This window comes from Harpegnathos saltator, unplaced genomic scaffold (genome assembly GCF_003227715.2).
Source record: "Harpegnathos saltator strain DR-91 unplaced genomic scaffold, Hsal_v8.6 scaffold93, whole genome shotgun sequence".
NCBI classification, from domain to species: Eukaryota; Metazoa; Arthropoda; class Insecta; order Hymenoptera; family Formicidae; genus Harpegnathos; species Harpegnathos saltator.
The window spans coordinates 850,308-878,291 of NW_020230721.1; the positions used below are offsets into that span (position 1 = coordinate 850,308).

The following is a 27,984-nucleotide window of genomic DNA, read 5'->3' on the forward strand; positions in this document are numbered from 1 at the left end:
TCGCTAAATGGAAGAGGACTTTTTCGTCCCTCTCACTTAGCTCTACGCCCCTATGGAGTTCGTGTGTTATAATTATAGAACACCCTGTATATTCAAATATCTGATGATATGTGCGTGCGTATATACGAGCCACACCAATCTCTTCTACTTTCCTTCCAAAATTCAATCGGTCACTCATTATACCGGTCACACGCTAGTTTTTCCACACTTCTTTACTACAATTCTTGCCGATAATACAGAATATCTCCAAACTGTAATTCCTGAACAACTGAAATTACCACGTAACACGTTTACCATGTTGCGGTTATTGTATCGGCAACTTGTAGTACCGCCACCTAGCGCACAATGATGGAACCACGAAACATCTCTTTCTGTATCCTGCGCATGGCTCGTCTCATCAAGCGCTCGGGCATATTGATTATTTGATTAAGCATTAAAATGCTGACTGAAAACGAGACTGATTCAATATATTGCTATTTGTTCGTAGAATACAATATTTCTACAGTTATATTATCTTCGAATAAACGCGCAAATTTGTATTCGCTTCATTTCATTTGCAGCTTCTCTACATTTCATTCTATAATCCGTTCTATAACCGAGATGTAAATATTAAACGTGAAAGGTATTGCTGCAGCAAACATATATCTTCTGGTAAACAGAAAGAAAAGTTTATTTTCGATCAAAGTTATCTCTACGTATACGTAAACATATGTGACTAACGACCGATCTTGATGTAAATAAGAGGGTACACAAGAGGGAAATGACAGAAAAACACTAATATTACATAAACTTATATAGGTAGAGCATATTACGTAAGTAAGTATAACAAAGATTCACATCGAATGTGAGATAGTTCCAGAGATCTTTTCTTTCGATGACACAAGTTGATTCTCAACGTAATATCTAATCAGAAGAGAAAGAGTTAAGCTGTGCGTGCATGTTCGAAAAGCCACATTTAGAATATCTTTTCGAATGTTTGCATGCCTATGAAGTGTATGTACGTTACGTGTCTGATCGATTATCTATTTAATCTAACTCGGCTTTATCTCACACTACTACTATAACCTTTGCAATTTCGTTGTAAAGCTCGAAACATCGAAAAGATAGATATATCGAAACGAGAGAGATCGGGAATGTCAGAGAAAAACAGACACTCGTATTAACTACAATCGAACATTTTATTCAGGATTAGTTACACTGTATCATAAAGAAATGAAAAACGAACAGGCAAATGTATCTTGAACTTGTAAAGTAAAAAAAAACGCAAATCACAATAAACGACGTAAGAGGAGAGAGTCGGGGCGACACTGTAAATACGCGCAAAGGGGAATAAGACGGTAGAGTGTCGATCGATTGCAATTTGTCCTCTCCTCTCCTCTCCCCTCCTCTCCTCTCCTCTCCCCTCCTCTCTCTCTCTCTCTCTCTCTCTGTCTCTTAAGCTCGATCTCTCTTAAGCTTTCTTTGGTTGTTCCTCCTTCTTCTCTCGCGACTTCTTCTCTTGGATAGCCGGTTTGCCGGTTCGCTCAATCTTGATTGACCGTTCGTTATGTGTCTCCGGAGTATCCTTCCTCGGTGCGACGATGCTGAGCACACCGTCCGACGACAGGCTCGACGACACCTGATCGATGTCGCACTGCTCCGGTATGAGGTACTTGCGCACAAATTGACGCGAGATCCAGCCGTGCTCGTCTTGCTTCTCCTCGTGCTTGGCTTCTACCACCACGCACTTGTCCACGACCTTAACATTGATCTCGTCCGGATTAAACTGCTGCACATCCAGAATCACCTGGAACTTGTCCTTGTTCGCCTTGACGGTGGACGTGCCACTATCATCCTTGCGCGATAGTTCACCCCACGGTCGATAGTAGACCCACGGGCAGGATCGCATTCGACGGTCGCGTTGCGGCATCACGAAGCGCTCCAACACGTTCGGGTTTATCAATTGTTCCGGATGGACACCCAGACCAAAGTTTTGGTCAAACAGCCGGTGTGGATGTTCCAAATCTTCCCACCAATCGGAGAACAACAGCGGCACCAGAGACATGATGTATATCGCTTTCTTCACAAACGAAAAGTCTTCTCACGAATTAACTCACTTACTCTCTCTCTCTCTTTCTCTCGTCCAGTCGAATTTGCGTTCGAAACTCGTATTTGCGCGTCTCTCACACAATCGCTCTGGGTATAGTGTTGCCGATGGATGCACGCGTCGCGTATTTATAGTAGTGGCGCCACGGAGCAGTGGGCGCATCACGCCGGAGCCGGAACATTCGACGAAGCGGCGCGCAGCGTCGCGCAGCATCGAGTAACGTCAAGAATGTTCGCCGCGTGCGTCGCTCGCGATCGTTCGAGAACAAACTCGCAGCGCACGTCACTCGGCCAGTGGTTTTCTTTGTAGCTTCGCAACTGCTTCTTTCTTTCTCGGCTAAGGACCACATACAAAAATGAAACTGGAGATGCTACGAGATGCGTCTTCCACGTTCATAAAATATCGTAGTTTGCCTTTGCCAGTAATAGGAGAAGTTGAACGTGCGATTCTTATTCGCACGCGTTTGCACAGTTACCGATCAAATACATGTCAAGAGTCAAGATTGCATTAATTTAACCGATTTTGACGCTTTGTCTAACGTTATGCGCTAGGTCGTGATAAATATTAATAAATATCCCTTTCTATGTGTTTACGGAAGTATAGGATTCTACTTCGGACTTCTGAAGTCACACAGCCATAATATTCCTCATACAATAACGTAACAAACCGCGAGAGAGAACACACAGCAAGCCATCCCAAAGTCGGTTTGAGAGATTAAGGTATCCGTTTCGTTCAACGATGTTTCGATCGTTTACATACATATTTATATGTAATGAAAATCTAAATTGAGAATAATAATTAATTACGTCATTAATTTACTTACGTTATATTCGGCAAAAGTATACATGGCTAATAATATATTAGCATCGATTGGAATCGATTGAAGAACGTTCTACGACCAGCGCATTTTCAGATGTTAGGAAAGATAATTATCCCTTTTATAATATATAAAAGCATTAATACACCTGACACTCGTCATTCGTACATTTTCTCAAGCATCAGGTATGAACTATGAGTGCAAAATATATAGCGAAACCCGCATCGTTCTAGAACGTTTACAAGCACAATGGAACAGTTTCATGAAAAATATATTGCCGCTTGGAAATGAGTGCAATTCTCGATATGTATGTTTAATCGTGTTACTTCGAGTTTATTCACCAAGCGAGAATATCTTCTGATCTGAAATTGTGGAACATTATTGAATCAAAATCGCGAAAAGGAGTGAAATTTCATGGGGCAGAAACGATTACTGTTTCGACTTTTCTCGCGTACATTTTTTTTTTCACGCAGATATGAATGATGAGCATAGAAACAAAGCCATTATCTGTCCTGCAACACCAGCGCGCCACCAACAACAATGCGTTCTGGATTTTTCCATCGAGTGAGTCACTGTTATATCTAGGTGTATCGTGCCTTGCGCTGTTACGGCGCGTAATACATCGCAGATTGATAACGTGTATCGAGCTGACAGCGTGTAACACAAAATCCAGAAACCGTTCACAAACAATCTAATCGACGATGACCGAGATCACTATGACCGCTGCACGATTGCATATTTTACGAAAAAATAAAAAATATCTAAAATCTTCTCAGTCATGTAAATACAATTGTATAATAAATAGTGACTATATAACAACAACAACGACGACAACAATGGCAATGACAATGTTAAAAACAACAACAACAACAACAACAACATTAATAATAATAATAATGGCAATAACAACGGAATATAAGAAAAATCTCGAAAGATTACGTCGATAGGATTAAATAATTTCTTAAAAGCTTCCTGAAAATTTGCTAAATTAAATCCATTGTTCTTTTTCATTCGTCTTCCCCTCGTCTTGAGCTTCAGGATCTTTTCACGGAGTTCACATATTTCGGAAATTAATTTCGTTTTACGCAAATACCTTGCAAATTATACATTCTTTTTTTTAGCAGCTACACACGGCAAGCAATCTCAATCTTGGCGGAACGATTTATAGATATTTATAGAACGTAATGAATTTAAAGGTAAGGACCGCGTTATGTATGTTCTATTTTCGTCCAACATGAACAATCCCTCTCAGAGGTTCCAAATTGCCGCCAACGAGTAAGCTGATTTCACAGACGCAGAATATATAGCAATTATTACACAAGTCAATATTACAGAGTGAGATATAGAGAAAAGACTGAAAGTGGAGGGAGGAGGTAAGGGGAATAGTACAATCTCATTAAATTCAATAATCAAGTAATCCTAATTTTTCTAGAATGTAAAAAATAATATCTCTTTTTCATTTTTATCCGAGCTTCTCGTTTTGTAATAAAGACTTATATACTGCGCAATGAGACTCTTTTTACGTCAATTTATGTGAGCTATATATAGAACTATATAGTAGTATCTTCTTAAAGAAAATTCACCGATAAAACTGTCGTTCACAAGGGTTATGCGCAGTAGGAAAAAAAACCGTAAAAGATTTGAACTATATATGAAAAGTTTCAAATTGTTCCTCTCCCTGAAAAAGTGAACTAGAAACGTATTCGCGAAACGTAAACAATTCTATGATGCATGCAGTCCCAATTCAAAAACCAAATTAAATGTGTTTGTGTGTATGTGTGTGTGTGTGTGTGTACAATACTTTTATTATTGCTTCAAGTGTTCAGAAATAAATTGTATAAATGTGGGAAAAATTAAACTTTACGACAAACACCTTACACGTAAATGTACGAAACTCAATTGATTAACGACATCAGATTATCGAACCGATATGAAACTCATCTTGCGATTCTTTCTGAAAGAAAATAATAATATAACGTTTGGAAATAAGACTTTTTATTTAAACATTCGTACAAAAATTCGTACAATCATAAGAAATACAACCAGTCATTAAATTCAATCAGTGCGAAGATGCGATATAATTTGTTAAAGTATCGATTGCAAATTTCTCGTTCACGTGTGTATAGATCCAGTTATCTGAACGTATCAAACGCGAACAATGATCTCGCGACGGAAATATAATATTGCTCGACGTTTTGAGGATAAAATTTGCATAATTCACGAGATACGCGAGGAGATTCCGTCACCACAAGAACATAGTCATCAGTCAGCGACGATGGAATAATTAAATGTTATACAGAGTTGGGCGAAACATGAGCCCTAACATATATCGACTACAATTTTCAATCGTGTGCACGCGCATGCGTGCCTAAAAGAAAAAAAAGAAAAAAGAAAAAATGCATCATTGAAAATCGTTGCAACGCTTACAGAGTAAACGTTGGGAAAGCTATTGTGTCAGCCTCTGTACCGCATGAGTGACAATAAAGTATGAATGCAACGCGCATCTCTACGCGCATCGCATGATTACTCATAATTGAATCCGCTACTTCTCGGGCTTCGCACCCTTCTCCTGGCCCTGCGTTGTCAATTCCTCCCGGATCTCGTTGTCCTCGATGTTGTCCTTCTCAATTCTGGTCGTCGCGCTAGACTCGGTGGTGGTGCTGCTGCGATCTTCGTCCACGGTGCCGCCACCACGAAGAGCCGGCCGGCCAGTCTGCTGAATCTTAATCACCCTCTCCTTCGGCTCCTCAGATTCTTTCTTCAGCGGCGCCGTGATGATCAATATACCATCCAAGGATATGCTCGAAGACACTTGGTCGAGGTCCGCTCGATCCGGCAACAGGTACTTTCTCAAAAATTGACGAGAGATGCTGCCGTGTTCATCTCGCTTCTCCTCGTGCTTGGCTTCAACGACGATACAACGACCCACTACCTTGACGTTAACCTCTTCTGGCTTGAATTGCCGCACGTCGATGATGACTTTGAAGTTATCATTGTCAGAGGCAATACCCATCATAGCGGCGCCGTTCTTGCGACGCATCACATCCATCCAAGGGCGATAGTAAAGGTCCAAAATCGTTTGATCTCGCAAGCTCGGGTAATAGCGATCGAGAGGACGCGATAGGATGGACTCGTCAGGGTTAAAGCCTGCGAGTGCGAGATTCTGATCCATCATACGATGAGGACGATCGAAATCGGTCCACCAGGCCGACAACAGCAACGGCAGCAAATACATGATTCTTTCTCTTTCTCTCTCTCTTTCTCTCTCTCTCTCTCTCTCTCTCTCTCTCTCTCTCTCTCTCTCTCTCTCTCTCTCTCTCTCTCTCTCTCTCTCTCTCTCTCTCTCTGTGTATGTGCGTGTGTTTGTCTTCTCACTTCGAAAAGTAATTAGTTTCTTTCCGGAGCTATTGTCTTGCTGATGCAAGCGGATGAAAAGCAACGATGCCTCTCGTTACACTCATTCAGGACGTAGTTTTTACAACTGCTGCGAGGGTCGTCGCGGCCGCTATTTATGTCGGACCGATTTCGTCATGGTGGGGAGCACGATTATACGGTTTGCTACGTGGTACTCTACATGATGACTTCGACAACTTACCGCGGATGGAAGTTGCAGCTGCAACTAAAACGAATCTCCGCCAATCTACGCAACCCTCTACCGGTCTGATCAACGTTCAATGCTAAACGAAGATCAATGGCCGAGGAAGCCGCTGGCATCCTGGCGACTGTCCTATTCTTATGTTTATATCGATAACTACTGATCCAAACTTCGGTGTGTTGACACATTTCAATTCTTTCTCTCGGAAACTTTTCAAAGAAATTAACGATTCGGTTGAGCTGCGATACAATGTTATGTATATCCGCACAATGTCGCACTTGCTAAAGACGCAACTTTACTAACCTTCTTGAGAGAGAAAGAGAGAGAGAGAGAGAGAAAGAGAGAGAGAGAGAGAGAGAGAGAGAGAGAGAGAGAGAGAGAGAGAGAGAGAGAGAGAGATCTGTCTGTGTTTGAGAATTTAAGAAAAAAGATTCGAAATCGAACGTTTCGGCGATCGTAATGCATCTAAAATAGACAAGGCCACGTTAACGCTGACAAAACGGAATGGCACCTGTATGACGCAACCTAACGCTGTTTATTAGTAAGACAAGTTATAATGACGTGGACCTGATGCACAGACATGACGGCAGAAAATTATCAGAATATAATTATAACATATGATACGAAGCTATTCATTTTATAATATGATACCGCAATTTCAGGCCGTCTCTTGTACAACGCTATCCCAAAATAAATGCTGTTGGATGATGTGTATCGAAATATTGCATTGCCGACAATGTTACACGTCGCTCGTTTTGGAAATATTAATTTGCGGTTTTACAAGCGGACATTGAAAATATGTATGTTGAATGTGAATATGTTGCGATATTCTCTTGCAAAGATGTGCGATGTAAATATTAAAGTTCGATGCTAAAAGAAAGTCTCATATAATTTTATAAAATGCACAGAATAAGAAATAATCAATCATATTTGGAGAACGCTGTTAACACATTCAGACGAAAAAAAATAAAAAAGCAATACGGTTCGGTTCGGAATATTCTTATCTGTATAGACTGCGCAATTTATTGTCGTAACGGAATTTCATGTCTCTCACGAAACGTGTATGTACACGACAATACAAATATTGTCCCTAACACACAATATGTTTCAGCCGTTCTGTCAGGTGCAGTCGAGTTAATGATGATTCATAAAGAGCGCGTGTAAATGTATGCGTGTGCGTCAGTACAGTTGTCATTAAAATTTCAACATTTTTTAATGAGGTCAATTTAATAAGATGAATCACCGTTTTATTCCAATCTTATTTTTGCTACGTGTATTCTCGCTACAAATTACAAATTAGTCTATCTTGCTGTCATTTTATACTTTCGTTTCACAAATTGAAATCACTATGTGTTGTCATTCCAAATGATAATTTTCCAAATTTTTTACTCGCGCCTAAATGCAATTTTTGAAATTTTTGTGGAACCCGAATCTTTTCTACTTTTTCTCTTTTGTTTTTCTATATAATCCTACATTACTACATTGATTTCGCCGCAAGAGCGCCCTATTATATATCTAAGCACAAGTCTATCAAAATTTATATGTGACGTAACTGTGACGTAATTGACGCTTGCGTAGGAGGTTCCGTGGTCTGTGGGAATAAATGCCTCCAACACCCCAACACTGCTTAAAGAAATCGGAACTCTCGGACGCGATCAGTAGAGAAGCGACTATCGTCGGGGTTGATTTGATTATCGCAGCGTAGACGATCTACCGTAAATTTGCTTCACACGCGTCGTACTTGAACGGTTTGGCGTGAACTTTAATCGACGGAATGAGCAGATACAGAGGATTGCTATTTCCAAAATTATTTTCCTCCTGATGGAAAACTCTGGAACAATCACATCGCTGGTCGTTTCAGCCGGACCACCGAATCACGATAAATCTACATCCTGATCATTTGTTCAAGGCTTGTTCGACGTTTGACAGGTTTGGACAGGATAGCAAGTTCGAGAGATAGCTGGAGAATTTCTCTCGATCGTGGAGCGAGTTTCTGCAAGAGTACGAGAGTACGATTGGTCCATCGTGAAGAACAAAAAGAATAATTTCCAGATTAGGTTAGACATGCAGGAGTTTAAACCTGACGAAATCAGTATCAGATTGATGGACAATTTCGTTATCGTCGAAGGTATGAGGAAGGAATTGAGAAAAATAAACCTAATTAATATAAAGATATTAACGGTTGAAATTTGAAATATTAACATTTTTTTTTTTTTTTTTTTTTTTTTTTGAAATTTGAAAATTATCACATATCGTATTATCAAATCACAATACACTATCATTTCAAGCGTGAATTGCATCATTAGTGGCAATGACGGACAAAATACTTTGAGAGGAATTTAAGTAGATTAAGAAAATATAAAATATTTCTCAACGTTAAAAACGTAAAGAAGATGTATAAATATTTAAAAATTTCATAATGTAACGGACAGTTTTCCTAGTCTAACTACAATTGTGCATTTTTTAGTACGATGACGGAATAATCGACTGATGCAACTAAAGCTTGGTTCATTCACTCCTTCGGCCTGGACATTTAATCGGTCGTACTGAAAACGCTCGTTTAAATGCATGTTTCAGTTTCTTTATCAATATCCTTTATCGTCTCACAACATTCATCTCATTGAATAAATTCGAATTTGAATATTACTCGAACGATGATATATCATCGGATAGAACAGGGAAAAAAGAGAAATGTGTTTTATATCGTGTAAAACATAACATTTTCCGTACGTGTATACGTATGTTACAAACGCAACGTGCTATATTTCGTAGAAAAACATGAAAAAAAGAAGGACGAGCACGGAACGATTTCCAGACATTTCGTAAGAAAGTACATGGTTCCGCAACAATGCGATCTGAAAAAGGCAACGAATACCCTCTCATCGAACGGCTTTCTAACAATCATAGTGCCGAAAAGGCCGGAAGCTGACAAGATGACAAGAAAGAGAGGATCATTAACGTCGAATATACTACCCAGCAAACACAATATTACATGTAACGTGCATGTTAGTTGTAATTTCCTACTCAACAATATAACTGTTACATAACACATCTGTTATAACACACCTGTTATATAACAGTTATATTGTTGAGTAGGAAATTACAACTAACATGCACGTTACATGTAATATTTTGTTTGCTGGGTGGGAACTCAGCAGTGGAGGATGAAACAGAAGACAAGGTGCACAAGGATAATCGATAATAAAATTGACTTATAGAATATTGTTAGAGCGATTAATTACAAATATATAATAAACAGTCAACACGTCATATTGTATATATTTTATATAAATATATCATAAAAGATTACATTTTTCATTAATCATTCATGATGTTTATTTATACCTGCTTCTGTCTAGTCTAGCAGATATACAAAATACAAGAACACATAACTTTATATTTAATTATACTTTTATATTTAAATTATAAAATATATTTAATAAACTTTCCTCTGTGCTGTGCATAATGTGAAAAACATGTGTGTCTTCATTTTGTGTACTCTGTCAACTGTAGAACCAGTATATTAACGTTCCACGATGGGCAAAGGGGGAGGAGTGGCGTCGTCTTGTATATTTCGGCGAGTACTATCGAATACAATTCTAAAAAACGTCAACCCCAAAAAACCGTACGGTCTTGGATAAATTTTTATGGAAGCCATAAATTATGGTTCGTGTCAATTAAAAATCTGTTTCTTTCTTAACCGAGACTCGAACCACAACTTACCAGCCTCTGTAAAATTTAGTCACATGGACATTGGTTGCGAACGTTTAATATGTATACTTACGCACACATGTATATAAACCATAGCTTATAGAGATAGACTGCGTGTTCAATGAGAGGACTTGAGGAAAACATTAAAGTGAGAGAATCGATAGCTGAGTGAGTGTGTCTCTGTCTAACATGTGTCTTGGTGGGGGAAGCCGAAGAGGTGAAGGAGAGTAGGAGAGTTGTACGAGCAGTACGACGTTATCTTTCCCCTTATGTCCTTTTCTCCCCTCTCCTAACACAGAGCGAGAGAGAGAGCCTCATTCACGCAATATCTCTGTCCTCTAATGTTGCCTTCAGTGCATTCAGTGCGTCCATAAGGAGGTGGTTTATTTTTATAAGTCTATGATATAAACATACACACATACATAAAGGTATTTTGTTTCTCATAATTAGTAAAATTTTACGAAATTGCTACCTCACATCGTATTTGGAACGATACTCGCTACATCTGCTATCTGTTACAAATTCAATGCAAGACAAACAATATTGAGTTGTCATGAAGTATGATGGTAGTAGATGGTCGCCCCTATCGTTTGTTTCATCCTTAAAAAAACTAACTCAAAGAGATATTATTGGTTGTATTTAACTAAAATAAATATGATCAGTGAGCTATCAGTAACCAATCATTGGTCTTTACTGTTAGATCCGCAAAATTTGGACCAGTTACGTTGGACGAATTACTCAACCGTTGTGCAACTGTGTGTTTGCTGAACGTACCCATTGAGAGAGACAGAGAGAGAGAGAGAGCATACTGAGGTAATATCGTCTATCCTTATCTTCTGTTATTGTACGCTATTCTGGCGAGTCGCGAAAGAAATACCCACGAAACGAGAAGTAAAATTATTATTACTTGGTCTTTAGAGATTGGCGTTCAAGAAAAGTTCGGGGATTTAATAGACATTTATAACAACAACGGCAATTTACGGCAAGTAATATGTAAAGTGTTCTTTTTCGTCTTATTAAGGTAAAGCAATATCTTTAATCGATCTTATGTTTCCTTCAAAGATTTATTAGTGCCGAATAATTGTGCGAATTTTTTTAACAATGTATATTATTTGATACTATTAAATTATACACAAGAACCGGTACTCTAAACTCTTTTTTATCGATAAAAGAGAATTCACACAATATACCAAATTTAAAGCGTAAGATAAAAGTTAAAGTAATCCTTGTTATACAATATGTTTATATATGTTAAGATAAAATAACTTTCTTATGCATTTACATCACACTTAGGATGAAACATATATTAAATGCAAAGTTACTGGTTTTGTGTTACTTGGTGTTATTTTATAATATATAGTATAATATATAATATAATATATGCTCATAGTTACAATATACAATGGACTAAATTATTTCCATAAAAAATAACAAATATTTAGATAAATCACTAGATGAAATATATATATATATATATACACACACACACTTTCTCTTACCATTATTAACCAAACACAATATATTTTTGAAGCGTATAAAGAAACTAATATTTAATATATGACTTATATAGCACATATGCGTGTGTCTGCATGTGTACAAGTACATATATATCCTGGATATGTATCAACTGCTTGGATAGTTTGCAGATTATGTTGGATGAAGCATGAAGCTCTTCAAGCTAATAGTACATCAGAAAAATTTTAGTGGAGAGGACTTAATAATCAATCCAAAGGACTATCCTGGCATAAAAACTGGGGATGTTGTTGAAATCTATCATCCTGAGGATGAGTTTAGTCGCTTGCTATTACAAGTCACCTCCTTTAAGGAAGATCTCCAAGGACGTGAAACCATCAGCGTAGAAAATAATGTAGCGACAATGTTCCAGTTGAGAACATTTGCAGATGTATATATGAATATAGTGAATCCAGAAGATGTAGCTCTAGATTCTATAGAGTTAACTTTCAAGGATCAATACATGGGACGTAGTGAGATGTGGCGTTTAAAAAACAGCTTGGTATTTTGTAATATTTATTATAGCACGGTAATGCTTTGTAATGAATTTTCTCATTATTTATCTATATATTTATATTTTTGCCCCAGGTAAATACTTGTGTTTATATCAATAAGAAGATAGAGTTTTGCGGTGGTAGCATACGTTGCCAAGTATATGAAATGTGGTCACAAGGTGACCGTGTAGCTTGCGGCGTTATAACTGACGATACTAAGGTTTATGCAAAATCATATTAGTTACTGTTATATTGTTCTTTGGTTTTTATTATTGTAAACAAACGATATAATATTTAGGTGGTATTTCGATCCTCTACAAGCATGGTGTATCTTTTTATTCAAATGAGCTCTGAAATGTGGGATTTTGACATACATGGAGATTTGTACTTTGAGAAAGCAGTCAATGGATTCTTAGCGGATTTATTTCAAAAGTGGAAGAAGAACGGCAGTAATCACGAAGTGACAATCGTATTTTTCTCAAGAACATTCTATAATGCTACCAGCCTGGAGGAATTTCCAAATCATATGAGAGAGTGTTTACAACATGATTATAGAGGGAGATTTTATGAAGATTTTTACAGAGTTGCGGTGCAAAATGAGAGGTTTGAGGATTGGAGCAATGTTCTGGTGCAGTTACGTAAATTATTCACCGACTATCAGAAGATCGTGTTGGAATATCACCAGAAGTCAGGTATTACTATGCCCAAGGCAATAAATTCCACTGCTGCACAGGGCAATTTCTTGGAAGTATTGAACATGTCTCTGAATGGTGAGCATCGAGTATAAAAAAATGATTAAGGTGTAGAGAACCATTTTAAATTATTTTATATCATTTCCTTACGTTATTGCAGTGTTTGAGAAACATTATCTGGATCGCAGTTTTGATAGAACTGGTCAGTTATCCGTAGTAATCACACCTGGCGTCGGAGTATTTGAAGTTGACAGGGAATTGACAAATGTGACAAAACAGAGAATCATTGACAACGGTGTAGGCAGCGATTTAGTCTGCGTCGGAGAGCAACCGCTTCATGCGGTCCCTTTGTTAAAGGTATATATCGCATATGCAAAAAGCTTCCTTTTATCTGTTTTCTTTTTTTTTTTCTTTTCGTTTTCTGCTAAAAAATAGCAAGCATTGATTCTAGTTTCATAACAAAGACTCGTCTATAAACGCCCCGGACGACTATAGCATGCCTCACTGGATAAATCTCAGTTTTTACTCCACAAATAAAAAGATTCCCTATTCTACTTTTATACCGCGAATAAAGCTGCCGCAAAGAGTGGCGAAACATTCGATGGATAATGGGAAGTTACATTGCAAAAGCAAGCTACTACAAGAGGATCCAAGAGAGTGCCTGCACAACACCTTATTCGATTATGACGCTTATGACGCGCAAGTGTTTCAATTGCCAACAGTTCATACTTCAAGGTAGACACCACCTGAAATACTCCTGTTAGTTTCATGTATTTATCTGACAAGTAATAAACGCTGAATGCTAAGTTCCTCTCTTTTGGATATTACGGAATGTATCTGTTGTGAAAATGTGTGTCTTCTCTAATATCCTAATTTTGAAAAAAAGGAAAATATGCAGATTCTTAAAAAATTCTGCATATTATAAATTAAATAGATGAGTTGATTGAATTGTTCCTTTTCAGCGTACAACGAATAAGTACGAGAACAAAGAAAACAAGTGTGGCATGCCTCGAGACTCACAACAATGGCCACTTGTTGAAACTGTTGAAACGTAAAATGTCTGATCCTGATATACATCATCCACCGCCTGAGACACACTCACCGCCAATTGTTGCATTACGGAGTGCAGCGATTACGATACCGCATAAAACGGACGACGATAATAATGAGTCTAACGGCGATGGAACCGGTAAGCGTACGCAATAGCGATCTTGTTACGACTTATCTATTTGTTAAAAATAACTACCTAATAATAATTATTGTACATTTAGGTACATCTAGGACACCGGTTAAGAGCGATTTAACAGATTCAGAGATATCTCCGCCGTTTAGACCTATTGTCGGTAGCGCTGGTAGCCCAACAAACTCAATCTCTCAACCAACTAATATACTTAGGCCTAGTAGAGCACTGATCAATCCTTTTGATCCATCGCACGTTACCATAAAACTTACCAGCAACAGACGGAGATGGACTCACATATTCCCAAAGGGTAACTATTGTAATTTCTCTTTTTCTTTTCTTTTTCCTTATGTCATTTGTGTACAATTTACACACACATACACAGACACACACACGCGTGCGCGCACGCACGCACGCACATGCATACATGCACACATATACACAGAGTTCCCCAGGATAATTTTTATACATAGTTACATACATGTATGTGTATTATATATGATTCATTCTGTGTAGTAAATCATATTCATCTTTCGAAAATGTATGAAGGAATCGTGTCATTCACATTGCACATGATATATGGATACTACTTATGAATATGTTATTTAATATTACGTTTGTATATGATGTATATAACTTAATATTATTTATTATATGCCAGAAGAGAGCGTCGCGAAACAAAGACTTTATATATATAATTATACGTAAAATTAACAAATTACATGTGTGACTAATTGATGAGTATAATTTTAGGGCCAACAGGCGTATTGATACAACAACATCATTATCAAGCTGTCCCAACACAGACATGCTCAGAAACACAAAACGAGGCTACCCCGTCTACCATAAGTGGGTCTCCGATGGAAATAGGGATAAGCAATACGAATCAAATTTCAAGATCAGCGTCTCAAATAGGACTTCAAGAACGTTAGTAGTTGATCAGCCATGGAATTAAGTCATCACTAAGCTATGTAAAGATGATATACGCCAAGATAACGAAGTTTATGTTTCTGTGTAGACGCAAAAAACAAATCGCTACGATCCAACTCCTCAATAACTAACGGGGATAAAGCTGCAAATACTTCTTCAGCTATAGCAAACAAAAGTTTGACTCTGTTGTGGGGTGCTACTGGTGAACAAGAGTGGACACCCGCTTTAACAACAGGTTTGCTCGAGTATATATTTTTAACAGTGAGCCTAATTTATGTTTATTTTGCAGAAAAGATTCCTAAAAAAAGAGATATTCCTAGAATTGTTATTTTTTACACATACACACACACATCACGCCCAAACATTTGTTCAATAATTTTACTGCCAAATTTATGAAGAAATTACAAAAGAATTAGTACATTTTTTACTTATTCGATTCAATAATCTCACAATATGTATAATTTAAGCAAAGTGTCCAACAAGGTTGTCAATTCATTATGATTATTGATAAACCTAAGAGGTAAATTTAAAAGAGAAAACTCTGAAGATCTGAGAGATTCAAAGACCTTTATTTGACTAAGTAAATAATAAAACACTCGCATCACATAATTATTGTATCTGATGAGAGATAAATGCCATATCCACAAGAGAGAGTTATATAATGCTGCTTGCGTATATTGTGCTTTTAATCAATTTCATCCATTTTTATATAATTTCGTTAATACACAAATATACTACTATATAATAAGCAAAAGTGGTCCCATGGTTTGACTGTAAATTACAGTGTGGCTTTAGATAATCAAAATTAATTTCCTCCCTTGTTGTGTTTCGTATTGCAAAAGTAACATTTATAAATACATAAAGTTATTGATTTTTTTATGATAAATTTATTCTTGTTTAAATCAACGGTGATAATGACAATTAGCGAAACATTAAATATATTTGCACGTTTAATATCAAACACCAATAGGATCATAACGAAACTTTTGATAATGAAAAGAATGAAAATATTTAAAAAATCACATTTTAAGAATAAAAGATACCAAAAAGAATGAAAATATTAAAAAAATCTTTAAGAATAACTAAGAATAATAAAAACTTTAAGAATAAAAAATACCAAAATGTACAAAATAATGTTACTTGTCTATGTAAAACTACATATACGGAAAATTCTCCCGCGGCAATGCTTGTCGTATTTCTTTTTTTTTCTTTTGTGTTTTTAAAAGTTCTGTTTATTTTTTTTTTCATATTGATTTGTTGATACTTGATTCACACGAACAAGATTATCTTTGATAGCTCAGCTTATAACATAATCTCACTTCTCCAAGAATCATATATGTGTATAATAAGATAGTTACACATTCAGGGGCAACATATCCTTCATATGTCTCTACGACAAGCTTACAAAATATATTTTCATTCTATATAAACACGTCAGTATTTATTTTTACAATACCACTGACCATCAATACAAATAATGTTATTACGTTTATTTCCATGCTATGGTACGTCTTGTTGGGATGCAACGCTGGACTCATTGATACATGTGTGATGTACAACTATGATGTCACTTGCGCTGTTTTACAGCAATCATAGGTTAGCGCCATACACTATTAGGGATTGATCCGGTTATGGTATACATTTGTTTGTACTAGGGACCTTAGTTTTAAGTAGAAACGTCACTGTATCGGTAATTCTTCATCATTTTTCTTTAATTGTTCTCTACACTCTATATACTTTCTATATCATATATATACGTGTAATATATGTGTAATATATATAGATGTGTGTTGAGTCTTGAAAAAAAAAAGAAAGAAAAATATTTTGTATTCTCTACAAAGTTGGAAACGGATAAAGTGTAAAACGGACATTTTTGGTATATTTTTTAAGTGTTCTTTTTCTTTTTTGTAGATTTCGCTTTATATCAGGTCGGTCAAAAAGTTCGGTTTGATTGTTTATTTTTTTTTCCTTGCATGTCGTTGATAAATGATATTACATACGCGCAACAATGTCGCTGTCATGTTCCGCTGCGAAAACATCGATGAAGATATCACAAATATATAATAGCAGTGATTGCCTGGTTGATGAATAATTTGTTTCTATTGAATACAAGCAAATCGAGTTTGAATCAACTCAAAAATCTATCCGAAACTTTTGACTGACTAAAAAAGCCAAATATTAAAATCTAATGCTTTTGCTATTGAAAGCCGCTTCTTTCCACATGAGCTTCTTCCAATTGTTATATTATTATTCGCCATTTATTGTGTATAGCTTTGTACATATTGCTTTGTGCTGTTCTGTAGCTTCTATTTAAGCTCATATTACCTTATGACCTACAATACCACTGTGTTCCTTAAAAATATCTTTTTATTTTTCATCGTTAATCTTATATCTACATATTTTTATGTTACTTCACGTGTTTCCTTTCGCTGATGGATGATTGTAAGCTGTAATATTAGCTTCGGATTTTACGCATTATAATGCATCTGTAATACAGAATAGTCTGTAGAAACTCAGCACATTATACTTTCTTTTCTTTTCGTAGATTGGTAAAATGACCGAGTATACTTTATTGCACTTACATAGAAATCAATGAAGAATAATTCCAATGCAAAGTGTTTCAGAAATTAATGAAATGTAACGTCAATGCAAAATGTTTCATCATAAATGAAGACTTAACTCCAAGATTAAGAAAAAAATTACAAAGAAGAAGTCTTTATAAGAGCATAGATCTGACTAACCAAATCGATTTTATCGGAGAAAATTTTTTCAAAAACATTTAGCTCTTATGTGCATTGAGAATTTTTTTATTTGTTTCTGTGAATTTTATTAGCCTTTTGCTCTTTACTTTTCTGACACACGTTGCATACATATTTGTTCTTGTTAATACATTTACTCTATTGTATAACTCAATAACGCTAAGTTGGCATCACTATTCATAGAATATTTGTTACAAGCACACTAATAATTATCAAACAGAAAGAAAGAGAGAGAGAGAGAGAGAGAGAGAGAGAGAGAGAGAGAGAGCGCATGTTTATAATTTTTAATCTTTATCATATTCAAGTTGTATATATGGTACTATCCGACAAATGTAACTGCGAAAGAAAGCGCAATATAATTCGACTTTCTTTCCTCAAAATGATGAAATTTATTGATTCATTGATGTATACATCGGTATATATCGGTAAATTTAATAATTTTTATTAACAGAAAGAGATACGTATGATAAAGATTAAGAATATGTAGAAATATGTAGAATGTTCGTAAAATCTCAGATGTAAAGTTTATATGTGCGTAAATTTAAATTTTCTTCTAAAAGATTTTGATTTTCACTAGAAGTGATCAGAAGACAATTCCAAGTTTCCAAAGATAATATCAATGCTGTTGCTTAAGAAAAAAAGTGTATATTTTTTTTATTTTTTGATTTTTTTTCCTCTTTTCCTTTAAGGACATTCTATGTAATTGAGAATATTATTGACAATTTTTGCAAATTGAATTGTTTCTTTCGATTAAAGGGCATTAAATTAAATCAGTGCAGTAGATACTCGATAATTTGATAAGCTGTTTTGAGAAATTTCCGCCACACATGTATATTATATATATGATGTCATATTATATATTATATATATAACATCATCATAAGACATCCAGAAGATGTCTTATTTTCTATATCTATATTTTTTCCACTTGGTTTAAATTGATTTGTTTCATTGTAATAATAGCAAACAAATGATAACTCTGAGGACATTAATAACACGAAATAATGTCATTTGGTATTTCGATATCTATAACTGTCATTTATTCGTAAGAAGTACATATCACAGGATTATCGAGTGTCTACTCTTCGCGACAATAACGGAGAAATGGATATTGAGTAGAACTCGTAAAGTTAAAAGAGAAGACATTGATTTTAAAATGAAACAAGAGAGAGAGAGAGAGAGAGAGAGAGAGAGGGAGAGGGAGAGAGAGAGACTTTCGCCGATACTAAAAACGATAATATACATACACAGATACATTTCTCACTGTGAACTGTGAACGAGTGTCCAACGATTTATCTGTTTCTTCCTCTTGCACCGATCCACAATGCAATTAAGTAGAATCGTTACAAATTAATATCGATTCTTATTCAAACAGGTGTCGACTGGAAATCGCTAACGATTCCCGCGTGCTTACCAATCACTACAGATTACTTCCCGGATAAGCGAAGTTTGCAAAACGACTACGTCGTGTCGGATTACAATCTTCTACCGGATGACGTTAACGCCGATTTTGCACAACAGCGAGCGATATATAAGAAACCGCTCACAACCACGGAAGTCTTCAAGGAGCTGGTCTCGCAACGCTTGGCTCAGGTACAGACAAGACGCTGTTTCCTTTTTTTCTTTCTTTTTTCCTCCTACCGTGTACTACTCGCACACGTTCGGGGACAATGACGAATCCTGTGTCATTAAGGGTTTTCAACTGATCATCTTGCCACCGGTCAATAAGAATCAAAGTAACGGGACTGGCGGCAATGCCACTCCTGCCCTTAGTACGGTAATGCGCGGTAGACAGACCGAGTCCGAACCCAAGGAAGAATATTTGCTTAGCATTGGGAGAATCTTTCACAAGATATCACTATTTAATAATTCCATCACAGTCACGAGATATCGGCCACGGTAAATACTTTGATTGACATGATGAATAACGTACCGTACTAATTCATTGCGTTGGAATACAATTTCAAAATTTCATCACAATTTGTCCCTGTATAATGCAGTTAGTTTAAAGCTTCAATTTTTAAAAGTTTTAAATTAAGTTACAGTGTATTGATTGATTGATATGCACGGAATTTGAGCTGCGCGTTTCACCGTACAGCACAACATAACATACATCTCCTATTGTAAATTTTACTATTATATATTGCAATTATGCGTTGTTCTAACGCGTCGAATTAGACGGGCAAACTTGTGCATAAGAAATGTTGTAGTAATAGTTACATTTGCAGACATCCTTATCCACCTTTCAATATACACTATCGATATCGCTTCCACGCTCCTCATCACGATACGTACGAAGTGTCGTGGGTGTCCTTTACTACAGAAAAACTCGAGAATTATAATTGGAATTACCTGGACCATTATATATGCACACGAGGCCATACCGATTTCGCTTTAGTGGAGGTAAGTGAATTGGATCTATAGTGTTCCTTGAAGTGAGTTTTGCTATGCCTCCTGCGTTTTACATAATTTCTTTGAAGGCTCTGAAATATTGGCGATTCCGGGTATTCCTACTGCCACTGCATAATTCGGCGACTCGCAAAATTTTGGAAGGTTCTCCAAGGTGCGATATGTATATTCCACCTAGTAACGCCGAGCAAGCGTCACTGATGGATGGCTTCTTACGTTTCATCGAAGGATGGCTAAATAAAATACGACGACCAAACCCCAATAAAAACTGGGTAATCTCACTATTCTAATTTTCATAATACATGTTCACAAGAATGAAGTTGAATATCAGATCACTACTCCGACAAGGATTCCAATTAGGACTATATAGCAGTTGTTTAACAAATTAAACTATGTTCCAACGAGCAATTGTATGACAGTAACAATATCATTAATAAGTGATTCCAGCAAAAGATTCGTTGTCATCTTTTCGTTGGAAGAGATGCTCAATCTTGATTCCTTTGATTCGAGAGCGAGGGTTTAGATCAGGTTTTCACTAAAGACTACGTAAACAAATTGAACAAGTGTTACTGATGCAAATTTCTTTTTGGACCATTTCATTATAATTACATAGATATCTGAGTTGTGTAGTTATCTTATTTTATCTCTGCAACACGTGCCACTCAAAATTGCTTGATAGTTTTCGTTATAATTACGCCATTTCCGAGGAGTTATTCCATATTTTGTAATGTGTCATATGAAACAAATGAGATACTTGGTTCCATATGACGTGTACGTAAAGGTAATACAGCAGTAAAAACAAAAAGGGAATGACAGTGAGAATGAAAGTGAGAGTGAGAGAGAGAGAGAGAGAGAAAGAGAGAGAATACACTAGAAACTTTATATTTACATTTCTAAATGATAAAAGTATATGGTATATCTTTTTTGGAATATCTCCTCTGTATTATACTTGAATGTTGCATGCTATGATATTTGATTGATTTACGCAGATTTAATTTCGATGCTTTTGTTGATTATTTACATCTTATTAACTTTCAAATTAAACAGCCTTCCTATCAGTGTATTTATCATAGTATAGAATATAAACTTATCGAGGCAACTAATAACAATCTGACAATGTTATTTTATCAATTATCTATACATAAAGCGGGTCGCGTCATGCTAAATCACTCAAAGAAATACGAACATGTATAAAAATACATGTAAATTAGAGTATTAATTAAAAAATTAAATAAAGTACGCACGGCTTTCTTTTATAAAACTTTTCTTAATACTTTGCATTAACATTAATTGTAAACGCGCGCACGCGTGTGTCTATGTTACATATTATTTACTTGATAATTTACCATCGATACGATACTTGCACTAGTACGATATACGATAATTCCGAAATACATGTCAATATGCAGACGCAGGTAGACGTATTTGAGATTAAATAGATCGCGCGACAAATTTATCTATAAAGATCCGTTATTATACACGCGATAAGTAGAGACTCGTAGTTGGAATGTTTGTACGGGGAAAGGTATTCAGCATGATATGTTTCAGAGCCCCACAGCTCTAGGTGGTGTTCCCCCAAGAGATCCTGCCTCTCATTTGACAAGACGCAGGCACAGCACGAGCCTGATATTCCTCACTAACCAGGTACATCCTCCCCTCCTCTAGCCTCATACACTAAGTCCAGCTATTCATGAGACTCGTACTTTTGAGTCTCTGACTAGATACTCAGATACAAGAGCAGGGCGCAGGCCGCTAAGAGAAATTTCTTGAGAAAATGTTTCTTCGATTTTATAAATTAGTTTTCAAACTATATATATATACACATACATACGCACACACGCATGTGTGTGTGTGTGTGTGTGTGTGTGTGTGTGTGTGTGTGTGGGTGTGTGTGTGTGTGTGTGTGTGTGTGTGTGTGTGTGTGTGTGTGTGTGTGTGTGTGTGTGTGTGTGTGTGTGTGTGTGTGTGTATTCACACACACATATATATATGTACATACATATATACATACATACATACATACAGGTGTGTATGTATATATGTGCGCGCGTGTGTGTATGTAGAACACGTACGCTATTCGCAATTTCGATTACCGCGGGACGGAGTAAGATTGCAGCAGGAAAATTTAATAATTTCGCAGGATGATGAAAAGAATTTTGAAATTGTCGCATCCAATCGTTCGGGGAATAGGATGCAATAGTCAAGTTGCTGCAACAGAAAGAGAAAAAACTTGATTGCGATTAATACACATTTGTTCTTTCTTTTTTTTCTTTTTCCCTTTTTTTTCGTATCTCCTTTTTCTTTTCTTTTTCGTTGTCGTTAGCGTTTTCGTTGTTTCTCAATACTCATAACTTTGAGATCTGTTTCTTACTTTACGCGGGAATGATTCCAACTGATGCAATTTTACACCATCTTACGAACGCTGCTTGATGTATCCGAGTTCCGATACGATCGCTTCCTTGATACGTATTACTTGGAATGATCAGGCAGCTTGCGCAATACCGTACATCACGATTATTGTAATCTTGCTTGATATTTGCATTGAATGTGCATCCATGATTTTAGCGAGCTTATCCGTTATGCGTGAGATATGTTACGATGTTTGATTTACACTCTTCTCTCACTATCGTTACATGCGACATATATTTTTTATATTTAGTGTTTTACGAACGCCGTATTTTCTTTGAATGTTATTGAATATGATTACAATTAGGCAGATATTCATCCTCACTATCATCGGCTTAATCATATCGTTCACAATTACCCATACGTATCATCGTACTTTCCAGACCAGTCTAGTCGGCAGCTCTCCTTTCAGGGAGCGACTCGGAAGCAACCGACTGCCAGAGAAACCGAGACCAAGGTTTGAACATGCCTACGTTGATGATTTCAGCATTGTTGCTTTGTGCCAATCTCTAACAGTGTAGTTTTGCGAACTCTTTTGTTTTCAGTGGAATATTCGAGATTAATGTTTGGTGGTATCCACTTGTGCTTGGTTCATTACATACCGCAAATATTCCATTATCTGGGCAAGACACTTGCATCATAACGTGTTTGATTAGCTTGTTGATTTTGCAGAACATACTTTATTGCTCCAGAATGCTCCATACGTACTCATCGTGCGATCCAATCTAGATTCAGTTTCGCTTGTTCGATAGAAAGCATGTGGCGTCTCTGGTGCCAACGTGAGAGAGAATAGTCAGAGAACGATATCCGCGCGATGTCGAGATGTCCGACGACGATATGGAGCATTGACTCGCGCTCGGCGATCGGTAGACGATTCTCCGCGTGCCTTTGGGAATTTTTATACATCGTGTTGATGTATGGCTATATTAAAACGATATATTTTCAGTACTTGATGCGCTTTTGGTGACAGCATTAAAACATATTAATAATTTTTTTTTTTTAATTCAAGTATAACTAAAAGAAGACGCAACGGTATATTTTTGACATGAACACATTGTATATTTATATGAACGTATTGATGTTTGTTGATCTCTCTCTCTCTCTCTCTCTCTCTCTCTCTCTCTCTCTCTCTCTCTCTCTCTCCCCCTCCCCCTCCCCTCCTCACACACACTCACACACACACACACATTTTTCTTTCCTCTGTTCTATTTTCTATTTTTTTCTATTTCTTCCCCTTTTTTCCTTTCATTTTGCTATTCGTTCATGCATGTTTAATCTACGAAATGTTTGTGCAAAATTCATACTCGAATATGTTTTGCGTGTTAGTATTAAATGTTGCTATACAACATACGTTAAACGTGATGCTTTTCGAGCGCGCGATAACAACATATTGCTCTACCAAACTTTTACTCATAATCTATCGCGCGCTTTGATAACAACTTTCGCGATATCGGAATATCTCGATTAATATTTATTTCGATATCATTCACATGGAGCAGGTGCGACGCATAGGAGAAAAGCGAGAAGGTTCCACAAAGAGGGCTCTTGTACTATAGTTTTTATACCTTACAGCTTCTTTCACCCTCCTTATACAGACACACACACACACGCGCACACACACACACACACACACACACACACACACACACACACACACACACACATTCATTTATTCATATAATATATGTTTTTTTCTCTTTCTTTTGTCTTCTGGCTAATATTTAACGGAGTATGTGTATAAGCGTTTGTCGAAGTAAAAGCTATGAAATGCAAGGTTTCTCAAATTTTCCAAAACGCTTGTATCCATAATCCGCATCGTAGAACATTTTGGTAGTGAGTGAGGGAGTGACGGGGTTCTCTGTACAGGAGAGGCATGTAGTGAATACCGCTGCGGCTGCCCGCACGTGCCTCGACACTCCTCGTCACGTGCCAAACAGGTTGGTCTCTTCATCTCTGTCTCTATCTCTATCTCTCTCTACCTATTTCTCTTTCTCTCTCTCTCTCTCTCTCTCTCTCTCTCTCTCTCTCTCTCTCTCTCTCTCTCATTTTCTCGTTCTTCATTATTTCTTGCAAGTCAAATTTACAAACGTGATGAAGCTGTTTGTGCGAAACGTCAAGAATTAATCGAAACTGACAATCAACAAGTTAGAGATATACAGAGTTTCTTAGTACCATTTTCTTGGGAATTCTTTGAATATTTGTCGCACAGATAGATAGAAAGTTACTTGGAATCAGATAATAAATAGAAATAGACGATTTTTCTTCTTTGTTTACACAAATGTACACACGATGATGAACAGATTTTCAACTAATACTCGGTGGAATCAGAAAAATTCTGCACATCTATTGTCTTTGAGAGTTTTGCAAAAGTAATATTCGGGATATTTACACGATAATGAATTAAAGTAGAATTGTATTCATGTGCAATAGAAAAGCATGGTTCGTGAATTTTCGTTTTGTAAACTTTTTCTGTAATTTGCCGCAAAGTTCAAATAAGATGCGTAATGACAAATATTTTCGGTGATACAAGTTGCTTCATATACATTCAGCATCTTTCTGCTGCATTCCCATCATTATTCGTCAACGCTCTTGCTTTTTTTACGTATAATATAGGTCAGGCTCGAAAGTAATGGACAGAGGACGTATATCGCCTGCCAGTGAAGCTGTTTTGCCGCTGTCGATCGAGCAACAACAGCAGCAGCAACAGGATCATTTCGATGCTAATGATGACAGGTATAAAATATAATATAAAAATATAGTATAAAATATATTTAATATAATATTAAATATATAGTATAAATATATTTTATGTTTCTCCTCCGCCTCCTCCTCCGCTTCCTCCTCCTCCGTTTCCTCCTCCTCCACCTCCTCCTCCTCCACCTCCTCCTCCTCCTCCTCCTCCTCCTCCTCCTCCTCCTCTTTCTCCTCTTCCTCCTTCTCCTCTTCCTTCTTCTTCTGCTGCTCCACCGTATAGACGATAGATTTTTTTAGACGGTCTTTTATAGTACTTTTCTTAATGTTAAACGCGCAATGTATGTTTAATGTATAATCGTGCGATATAGTTGTACATCTGCTTACAGTGCGAACATGGAACTGACAAAGATAAAAAGCAATGCAACAAACGTGGAAATTCTGGAGGCTATGAAGCACCCTCAAACTGGCGTCGGTTTCCTAACGCAACATCCTTCGCTTCCCAGTCAGACGTTCGTTAGCGCGGACGCTATTCAGTGGCTGAACAATCATATAGAGGGTGGCGTGGGAGTTGAGCAGGGTATAAATATTATGAAGGTAAATATTATACATCTCATATCGATCGGCAGGATAACACGTCTCGACAACAATTCATCTTTGTGCAGGGGATGATTCAGGATAAACTGATATGTCATGCGTCCGGTGACTTCTCAAAGCCATTTGTTCTGGGATTTTATCTGTATCATATTGTGCACGATAAAGAGAATCAAAAAGGTAAGTAACCGGCACTGTCGGGCGGCACTTTTGTTGCTTTTCCGGTTTCGAGATTTTACGAGAAGTTCTATCTTCGCATTTCGACTTGTTGCCGGCAAAAGCCGCAGACTACTCCGCTCCGCTCGGTGATTTGGAGAGCTTCGAAAACGAGTGGGTAGAAGTGGAGATGAGACCACCGAAAGGATGGTGCGAACCAGCATCACCGACAACACTGCCGACGATGTCATCCCCCATCACCATATCCAGTTGCGACGCCATCGACGAATCCAACGTTCCGCCTTTTCTAAGAGACAATATCGACTTGACAGAATCGATGGACGATAAAAGTTGGACGGGTGAGAATGTTCATCAGTGCTCGGGTTTTCTACAAAACCTGTCGTAAGAGTAAATCTACAGTGAATATATAATGAAATAAAATGGATCGTTATATTTATAACGACTACTTTAGAGACACACGCACGACAAGAAAGAAAAGAGAAAGAAAAAAAGAAACGAGCAACCTGTACTCTTTTCAGTGCCGTTGTATAAACACACTCATCTGGATATCGACATCAATAATAAAAGCGACAGAATCGAATGGGGTCACTTGAGGTACCAGTCTATCTACAAGGTGGATCATTCCTACGAACTCGTAGTACAGTGGGTAGCATCATCCGGTAGTATAGCAGCCGACCTGGTGAGTCTGTTTCTTTCTCGATTCCAAGACGAAGACGCACAACATTGTGATCGATTTTTTCTTTCTGTTTTTTTTTCTTTGTTTACCAATCACAAGATATTCGTTTGGCAACGCAAGGCACAAATATGCGGGATACAGATGGTTCCCGTTCCTAGCGATCTATTAGCACTGCCATTTACCCTGAAGAGCGATCCCCTCAGAGGACCGATTTTTATACCGCTCGACACGGAATGTTTAATGGCAAATAAACGTTATCTCTTCGAAGGTATGTCCCAATTGTAATCTCAATTGTGTGACGATCGACGACTCTCACATTTGCGTCGATAACAATGATCAAAATGTGTGCACCAGAATTCCGGGAGGACACATACGCGCAGAGACTGTTTCTCTTCCAAGAAACGATCCTGCAAAGATTCGGCTTCGTACCGTGTTTGGTTGAAAACACCGAGAACGATCATCAGTACGTTCACATCACCGGCAACGCATTTATACTTGTACCATCCACGACGAATATCCGACCGCGTCCACGAACCGGCACCAATGTCGTTCGACGAAACACGGGACAAAAAAGGTATCCGGTTCACCCGGACCAGCCTAGTCCGCACGAGGCGTATATTACGAGACATGTTAGTGGCAAGAGCAAGGATGATTACAGCATGGACAGGAGGGTAAGTGAGGAAAATGTTGAACAGGAGAGACGCAGCGTCGCATCGTTCGCGATTGGGTTTGTTTATTGTTCAGATGGGATTTTTGTGGTCCTGGAATCACATGGTCAGTCGTAAGTGGAAATCACTGTCTACATCAGCGGGAGACGAGTTGTTTCAAAAGAAAATCATACAGGACTTTCGACATTTCTGCTCCAACGGAGACAACAGGCTCAAACAGTTTTGGGAATCTTGCTGGGAACTGAAGGAGAAGACTTGTACAAAAGCAAAGTAGCTAGATACTCTTTCGCTCTTAGCTTTAAACGACAAGAATTAATGTTCGACAAGTTGTCGTTTTCGACGGTTCAAGCTCTATCTTTGTCGAAAATACACTTGCATACCAGTGTTCGTGACAAGATGTAATTAGTACCGTGCTTACAAGCTGAATGACTAAGATATGTATAAATTGTATTATATCATTCGCAAATGTGACTGAATTTGTTACAGTTGATTCAAATTTATCACTCTTGTAAGATTTGTAACACGTTAAAACTACTCTTTTCGTTATGGAAATGTATATTAATTGTATCTGTAAAGGAAGAGGGAGG

At 37.3% G+C, this 27,984-nt stretch overlaps 4 protein-coding genes across 11 annotated transcripts; 2 read left to right on the forward strand and 2 right to left on the reverse strand.

The window, feature by feature from the left end:
* Positions 1 to 1,157: 1,157 nt before the first annotated feature.
* Positions 1,158 to 2,299, reverse strand: LOC105180830 (protein lethal(2)essential for life). Its single transcript, XM_011137126.2, has one exon. The coding sequence runs from the start codon at positions 2,042 to 2,044 to the stop codon at positions 1,451 to 1,453; it is 594 nt and encodes a 197-aa protein (XP_011135428.1). The 5' UTR covers positions 2,045 to 2,299; the 3' UTR covers positions 1,158 to 1,450.
* A 2,582-nt stretch (positions 2,300 to 4,881) lies between these two features.
* LOC105180829 (protein lethal(2)essential for life) lies at positions 4,882 to 6,352 on the reverse strand. The gene has a single exon (XM_011137125.3). The coding sequence runs from the start codon at positions 6,136 to 6,138 to the stop codon at positions 5,446 to 5,448; it is 693 nt and encodes a 230-aa protein (XP_011135427.1). The 5' UTR covers positions 6,139 to 6,352; the 3' UTR covers positions 4,882 to 5,445.
* Positions 6,353 to 8,146: 1,794 nt separating this feature from the next.
* LOC105180862 (alpha-crystallin A chain) lies at positions 8,147 to 9,513 on the forward strand. The gene is given in 4 exon segments (XM_025307726.1): positions 8,147 to 8,509; positions 8,512 to 8,626; positions 9,271 to 9,425; positions 9,428 to 9,513. Coding segments are annotated over 4 exon segments (576 nt in total). The 5' UTR covers positions 8,147 to 8,272; the 3' UTR covers positions 9,497 to 9,513.
* Positions 9,514 to 10,544: 1,031 nt separating this feature from the next.
* Positions 10,545 to 27,943, forward strand: Iml1 (GATOR complex protein Iml1). Of its 8 annotated transcripts, none has more exons than XM_019840371.2 (27): positions 10,545 to 10,637; positions 10,910 to 11,022; positions 11,128 to 11,191; positions 11,849 to 12,223; positions 12,310 to 12,435; positions 12,514 to 12,985; positions 13,068 to 13,264; positions 13,359 to 13,642; positions 13,870 to 14,096; positions 14,179 to 14,397; positions 14,841 to 15,014; positions 15,106 to 15,252; positions 16,605 to 16,613; positions 19,152 to 19,369; positions 19,470 to 19,675; positions 20,005 to 20,179; positions 20,257 to 20,457; positions 21,734 to 21,829; positions 22,975 to 23,048; positions 25,205 to 25,324; positions 25,672 to 25,879; positions 25,948 to 26,056; positions 26,158 to 26,391; positions 26,572 to 26,732; positions 26,829 to 26,997; positions 27,084 to 27,400; positions 27,474 to 27,943. In XM_019840371.2, exons 4-27 carry the CDS (start codon positions 11,873 to 11,875, stop codon positions 27,669 to 27,671), a joined length of 4,692 nt encoding a protein of 1,563 aa, XP_019695930.1. In that variant the 5' UTR covers positions 10,545 to 10,637; positions 10,910 to 11,022; positions 11,128 to 11,191; positions 11,849 to 11,872; the 3' UTR covers positions 27,672 to 27,943. The 8 variants fall into 8 exon arrangements, with proteins under 8 accessions (XP_019695930.1, XP_025163440.1, XP_025163445.1 ...); XM_025307655.1 differs by lacking the exon at positions 22,975 to 23,048 and adding an exon at positions 24,458 to 24,528; XM_025307660.1 differs by having other exon boundaries at positions 13,482 to 13,642.
* The last annotated feature ends 41 nt before the right edge of the window (positions 27,944 to 27,984 follow it).

Bases quoted from the DNA above. Each gene is read 5' to 3' on its own strand.
- LOC105180830 (XM_011137126.2), bottom strand. From the start codon at position 2,044: ATGTCTCTGGTGCCGCTGTTGTTCTCCGATTGGTGGGAAGATTTGGAA.
- LOC105180829 (XM_011137125.3), bottom strand. From the start codon at position 6,138: ATGTATTTGCTGCCGTTGCTGTTGTCGGCCTGGTGGACCGATTTCGAT.
- Iml1 (XM_019840371.2), top strand. From the start codon at position 11,873: ATGAAGCTCTTCAAGCTAATAGTACATCAGAAAAATTTTAGTGGAGAG. The intron at 12,986-13,067 runs GTGAGCATCGAG...ACGTTATTGCAG, and splicing joins ATTGAACATGTCTCTGAATG to TGTTTGAGAAACATTATCTG. The intron at 26,998-27,083 runs GTATGTCCCAAT...TGTGTGCACCAG, and splicing joins TAAACGTTATCTCTTCGAAG to AATTCCGGGAGGACACATAC.